A 6,929-nucleotide genomic window follows, 5' to 3' on the forward strand; every position below is an offset into this window, starting at 1 on the left:
TGTCATATGTGCTTTTGTAAATAAAATAAAAAAATATTCACAACACCTCGGATCAATTCCATGATAAGATTTCTTCTTAAATGGACGGTAAGCTTTTGAAACATGGTGCAGAAACCAAAAGGAATGTGCTGGTTTTATGGTTTTCTTTCTCTCTGGCAAGCTGTTAAACACACATTTCTCGGACTCAATCACCACAAGACTCAAAGGACTTGGTCAAAAACCTGATCAAAAATCCCTAGAATTTATATTCCTCTTGATTGTTTTCAAGTGACCTGCTGAGATGCAAAACAGTAGAGAAAATAGAGTTAAGCAATGATTCTCTTTGCAGGAAATGACCATGCTGATGCAAAAACTTTTGATGAACCTACATGAATTCTTCCTTAAAATGGTTCAGTATTGGCTGTAAAAGAAAACTTTAGACAAAGGTTTTAGAGAAAAGACATTTATCACTTTTGACCACAAATGGTGGCAACAAGCTGACCAAAGATCCCCTGACAAGCCAAATATGAAGACAAAAATGATCTTATGGGAAACAGTACAGTAAGGCAATCCTCTGTTAAGGACACATTCACTGTTTGTATTGAAGCTGTATAGACCAAATATAGTACTTTTTGAACTTTCACCGAGAATTTGTGGTTCCTGTCTGAGACAGTCGAAAGGGTAGATTTACACAGAAAATATCTTAAAGCTGCAGTATCAAGTAAAACCCTGCAACCCCTGCATCCCTCATGGACCAGCAGTTTTTGTTTGACTCAAGCTACATTGAAATGTGGGAGTGAACAAAGACGATAGGTCCTTTATGTAGCTTCTGAAAATGAATTACTTGAGAGACACAAAGTCAAAACCGAGGAATACAAAATGAAAATGAAGACCACGGTGTGGGGAGCTTTGAAAACAGCTGGGTAATGAATATAAACAGTATATCCAAAACACACTAACAGGCTTTGGAGAATAAATAAAAGGATCTTCCATCCATCTTAAAATCTCTACTTTTATCTTTTGTAAATCATGGCAAAGAATATGACTTCTTCACAAACATATATGCCAGAAAGGCAGATGGATGATGCCAAAAGTAGTACAGCACACTCCACAGAGTGAAATCTGCTACGACACATCTTAACTGCTTGATATACTGTACTATCTCTATGGACAAGACTAACTGTAGATTGAATGTTGTTTTGCTTGTTGGCTCCTTTCACTTGGCTTCAGCTTTTTCCTGGAACCAGACTCTTAAAGAGGAGTTCTAATGTTAATCATTTATATTTTCACCAGTGTGTTTCAAACCATTACAGATTGATAAGATTCTTAGCATTCCCGGTCTGAGTGCAGTAAATTAACTGTGTAGTCGGTGACATCAATAAAGGGATTTGCAGAAAATAGCCAAATTTGGTTACTTAATTTACTTTAAACACTTTATACAGTGTAACTAATGGTTTTATTTCACCAGCCAAATATATATATAAATGTATATATATCTAAATTAGTACAGAAATTAAATTTCTAAGCACAATGTTCCTGTCAGCATATATAAGATGGCTTTTTCATACATGCTAGAAATTAATTACAGCAGGTTTAAAAAGTGATATCATACAAATGTTTTGGAAACATAGTTTATTTAACTGTGTTTGGTTTCCTCACAGTAAATTCAAGAGCAGATACTGAGTCCAAGGTCCAGGAGAAATCACGATAAAATTACAAATTTAAACCTAAACAAAATTTGATATTCTGATGACATGACTTCAATCAAAATTCCTGCCAAGTTGACTTTGTATTGTTAAAAAGTATTTTTCAATTATGGTAAACAACAACGTAACAATGAGAGCACCTTAACTGCAAAAGCTATAGTTTATTATCAAAGAATGTTACCATTGGATGCATGCAAGGAATGCAAATGTTGTATACAAATCAGCAATGTGCATGACAGCAGACAGCTAGGAATTAAGTAATGTGTAGAAACAATTAGACTCGTGATTTCTGAAAAAGAAAGAAATTCAGCATAAGAAATATTTACTTTTGAGGATAATGCCTGTGTCTGTTATACTTGTGTCAATTATTTTACTTTCCAAGAAAGGCTGCAGAAATAAAATCCAGCTTTAGTTGGGTTTGAAGTTATTCCTTCAATGAATTGGGAAGTTATTTCCCTACAGACAATGGATATATCTTATTTCACCACTGGTTAGAAAATCAAAGAAGTTGGCCAGTGGGACATCCTGTTGTTTGCACTGGGGCATCCTTCATGCAAGTTTAAAGTGGGTTAAAAATAACAGACACAAGTAATTAACACTGGTATTTTCCTTTAAAAAAACATTTAAGATACTGAAATTTTGACTGCAATGTAACTGATATTTTACAATTAGATCATAATTTCTCACTTAGGCATAACACACTGAGTACGCAATCCTTGTCTGCTGGTCCTTTGCACAGCAATGGATTCATTATTTTACCCATATTATATTATACATGCTAAACACTGGAAACATACAAGACAGACAACAAAATTACACTACAACTGAATTGAGACATTGGAGAACTTTAGCTAATGTTTACTCCATTATGTCTGTATTCAATATAATCAAATGCAAGTTTGGAATGTTTAAAGCGTGTGTTTTTAATCAAAGCATATGAATTAATTTCTATTCATAGAACTTTTGGTAATTTACTTTTTATATTGTCTATTATAGTTTTATTGTCTTTTTTCCTCTTTTTAGCCCTCATGTTTATTTTAACAATTAGAACATTCATTCATTCATATCTACAATGAATCAGAGACCAATATTTGGAACACTTGCTTGATGTTTAATGAATTTAACAATCTGATTGCATATTTTGTGGGATATGTTACTTAAACATTTTCAAATTTATGTATTGTATCTAAAATTTGCCCAGCTTTAGAATTTTTCGAGATATATATTTATTTGATGAAGATGCCATTACAATACCCCAGATTTGCATAAGACTTATGTCAGAAGTGCAAGGATGTATCAGTACTTTAAAAAGTGGGATATTATGACATTTAAATCCACAAGGCTTTGGGCTGAGCTGTGTCATGATAGTAGAGAGGGGGGTTGTGGAAAGGTAATACAATTGAGGGAAGTCCTTATTCAAACATGATATCTGAAGCCAAACGCAGGCAGTTGGAGGATTCAGGGGGCATGCTGCTTATTGTGACGTTGTTGGCATCCAGACGCAGATGCTTCAGATTGGAATAATTGACGGGTCCAATGAACTTGCAGAAACTTGCCAGGTCAAACTCTACAGAGAATAAAAAATGGAGAGAAAGTTATGGAAATTGGTAGAAAAAAAAATACTTAAAAGTTATCATATAGCTTTCAACCCCCTTATGCTGGGGGTTAAAGGTATCATTTAGAGCTTTTGACCACTAGTAGTGCTAAAGAGCAATATTTCTACAAGTGGGTTCCTGTTTAGATGACTAATCTTGAACTCGAGGGCACACATACATTTATCCAGTCAAATGTGATTTGGCGTAACCCTGACTGTTATATAAAACCTTACTAGGCTGTTAGATATTGGGCTAGTGGGTAGCTAGCACAGCAATGTCTTCAGACCTTAGTAGGAGGTGTGTGTTTAGATTTCAGTTGGTAAAAACTCTGTTTACATTTCCAAAGAACGTGGTTGAGGACTGATTTACTTAATTTACCCTTATCCTCTTCCTTTAACAATGTGGGTGACGGACTTATGGGTGGAGTCCAACAGTTCTGCAGTCTGCAGCTGCAAAGTTTCTCTTTACAGCCCTCTACAGTTCCGTATTGCACTGTATTTGCTAAGTCATGCCCATTTCAGAGTAATTAAATCACATCTCAAGGATTTGATTTAAATCCTTCTCACAACTAAACCCTGCCCACATAATTCCATTTCATTCGGAAATACATCACACTACTGAAGCTAAAGATGCTCTAACTTCCGTTTCACTGTGACTTTAAGAAAATTCCACTGGGCACCTTTAAGAAAATAGTCAAATAAGACATTTATAATAGAACAATGCTTTTGATGGAACATCTGACAATGCTAATAAGTATAGATTGCCACTCACTGTTGATCTCATTGGCCTGGAGGTAGAGTTGCTCCAGCTTCTGGTTGATCTCAGGGATGGACTGCAGCTTGTTGAAAGAAAGGTCCAGTTCCACCAGTGACGACACGTTGAACACTCCAGCAGGGATCCCGGAGTCCACCAGCTTGTTGTGGGAGATCCTTAGGTACTGCAGCGAAGGCAGCTTGTTCAGGTATCCAGCTCCGACACTGTCAATGTCATTGTAGTCAGCATAGAGGATTTCCAGTGAAGAAGGGACACCGGCTGGCAGCTTCTTCAGCTTGTTGTGGCTCACATCCAGGGACATCAGTTTCTTCGGCCCTTTGAATGCCCCCGCGATGTCATCAGAGGTTAGCTGATTGTTCTGAAGGTTGATCGAGGTCAAATTTTCTTTGTCAGTCAAAAGTCCAGAGGGGAACTTGGACAGCTTGTTGTGCATTATCTTCAGCTCTTCTAGCACCTTTGAGGGAGGGATGACTGGCTCTGTGAGGTTGTTATAGCTGAAGAATAGCTTCTCCAGGGCAGTGAGTTTATCGATTGTTCCCTTTTCTATCTTAGAATTAGTGATGTAGTTGTTGTCAAGTACAAGCCAGCGAAGATCAGCAGTAACATTATCAAACACTCCTGCCTTGATCGCTTCAATCTGGTTGTTCTGGAGGTACAGGTACTTGATCCCTGTTGGGACTATGGGAACAAACTTGAGCTTCCGATTGTCACAATACATGGCGGAGGGGAAGTTGATTGGGCAGTCGCATTCTTGATTACAACCGGGCCCTGAGGGTCCTAACAGGGGAAAAGGCTCGTAGTCGTAATCATAATACTGGCACAGTGCCATACTGACCAGTACGGCCAATAGGGGTACACGCAGAGGAGACATGGCTTCTGGGGATCCAACAGACTGAAGGGCAGGGAGAGGCAGGGAATAAGATAGAAAAGTTAGAGCTTGGAGTTGCCAAGAGTAACAAAATGTAAAGTCTTAATCTTAAACATAAAAATTTATCATTTATCATTTGAATTTATTCATTTATTGAAACCCCTGCTATAGTTAGAGGAGTGGTGGCAAAAATTGGCATTTTGACAATTTTAGCTGATGTTCAGATCAGTAAAAAAATCAAACTTTTCTTGATTTTAATAAAGAAAATAAAAGAAATCATTTTTAAACTGTGATGCAAAAAAGACGTCATTCTTGCCCCACACAACACACCATAGCCTACTGCCACACCCACTCCCTAGAGTGTTAGTGTATACAATCGGTCAAGAGTTTGTATCAACCTATTGGAGACCAATGAGTCCTAGATTCCTTGATTCAGTTATCTGAATCGAGCCACATCATGATACTTGCAGACATTTCATGTTTCAACTTGATAGATTTTTAGATAATCCAGCAATCGGAGCAATAGTGGAATGCAGATGTTCCAAGAATAGACAAAATATATACATACATAATATCACACCAGTCTTTAAGATATTTCCTTTCTTAGGTTTATAAACAATTAAGCAATCATGCAGAAGGAAGAACTAAAACTAGACCTAAAACTAGTTTACCCTGCAGACAATGAGAAACCAGAATGATGAAGTCCAGACCCATGAAAAATGCAGACAGACACTGGATCCAAGTGCAACAGATTATTTTCCAAACTCTAAAGTCACCAAAATCTGTGAAACATCTATAAAATGGCACTGTAGAGCTATATAAACTTGTAACATCTAGGCTAATACACCACTGTTGCTTTTCTTAATCCAATATTCAAATCATAGAACTTATTTTTTGTTCCATGCACTGATATTCTTGCCTTCTCTGTTGCAACTCTAGCCCATGCCCAAAAGCCTAGCAGTGACAGCTGATGATCCCATCCGGAAAACAGAAATAAAGAGGAATAATCAAACAGGAAATCCCAAATCCATGCCTCCATATGCAAGCTTACCTGTGCTTCTCTCTTTTCGTGTGTGTGGGGTGGAGGGCCAGTAGGTAAGAACAGTGTGGTGTTCAAAAACTGTAAGTCTCTGGAGAAAAACACAGAGGGAAAGAATGAGAGAGGGGGAGGAGAGAGAGAGAGAGGGGTAGATGGAGAGACAGAGAGGGAAAAAAGGAGGAGGAGGAGGGGTGAGGAGAGGAGGCTTCTTCTTCCTGTAGTCAGTCAGGTCCTCATATAAATTTAAGATGACATCAGTATGTATATATGGGGGAGCATCATCAAAAAACTGTGGTAAACTAAACCAAGAGCAGGTGCAACAGGACACAGGAATATTGCCCCACAAAAAGATAAAAAATTGATATAATGGGGTTGTACCCCCCACCTTGTCCACCATTTCTGACCTTTACAAATCAACCACTTCTTTTGCATACTTTAATTGTTCTCCATACAGTCACCCCAAAGTGTTTGTAAGCTCACCTTGGAGTTGAGTAGAAAGTGCTTGGAAAAATCTAAAGAGCAGGAGAAGCTATGTGTGGAAAAATGTGAAAACGATCTCTGGCAGCCATTTAACCCAGATGCCGGTTATGAAGAAGACTAACTTCAACTGTACCTCTTGAGCTTTGAGAAAGGCTTTGGAAAATCTGACAGAAGGGTTATGAGCCGGCCAGAGAAGACTTGCATAACACTTGACGCAAACATTTCTTTTCTTCTGTTCCTCTTTTTTTGAACAAAGGCATGGCCCTGTAAGGGGAGAAAGGTTGGGTTAAAGCAGATCCAATTGATCCCATATGTCTTTGCTATAAATTATTCTAGTCTCTCTCTCTCTCTACAGTATACAAATAGTGAGACAAATGGATAAAATGGACCAGGGTGGTGTTTTACTTATCTGAAAGCTGGGATTGAAGAAGAAGGGGGTGGGGGAGAAAATGGCCAAATGTTTCTCCCATTTGTCAGTGGACGTCCAT

At 37.9% G+C, this 6,929-nt stretch overlaps 1 protein-coding gene across 1 annotated transcript; it reads right to left on the reverse strand.

The window, feature by feature from the left end:
• Window positions 1–495: 495 nt before the first annotated feature.
• lum (lumican) lies at window positions 496–6,076 on the reverse strand. The gene is made up of 3 exons (XM_040153613.1): window positions 5,974–6,076; window positions 4,052–4,946; window positions 496–3,252 (listed from the first exon to the last, which is right to left on the reverse strand). Exons 2-3 carry the CDS (start codon window positions 4,923–4,925, stop codon window positions 3,098–3,100), a joined length of 1,029 nt encoding a protein of 342 aa, XP_040009547.1. The 5' UTR covers window positions 4,926–4,946; window positions 5,974–6,076; the 3' UTR covers window positions 496–3,097.
• Between the last annotated feature and the right edge of the window lie 853 nt (window positions 6,077–6,929).

This window comes from Xiphias gladius, chromosome 2 (assembly GCF_016859285.1).
Source record: "Xiphias gladius isolate SHS-SW01 ecotype Sanya breed wild chromosome 2, ASM1685928v1, whole genome shotgun sequence".
In the NCBI taxonomy this organism is placed as follows: domain Eukaryota; kingdom Metazoa; phylum Chordata; class Actinopteri; order Istiophoriformes; family Xiphiidae; genus Xiphias; species Xiphias gladius.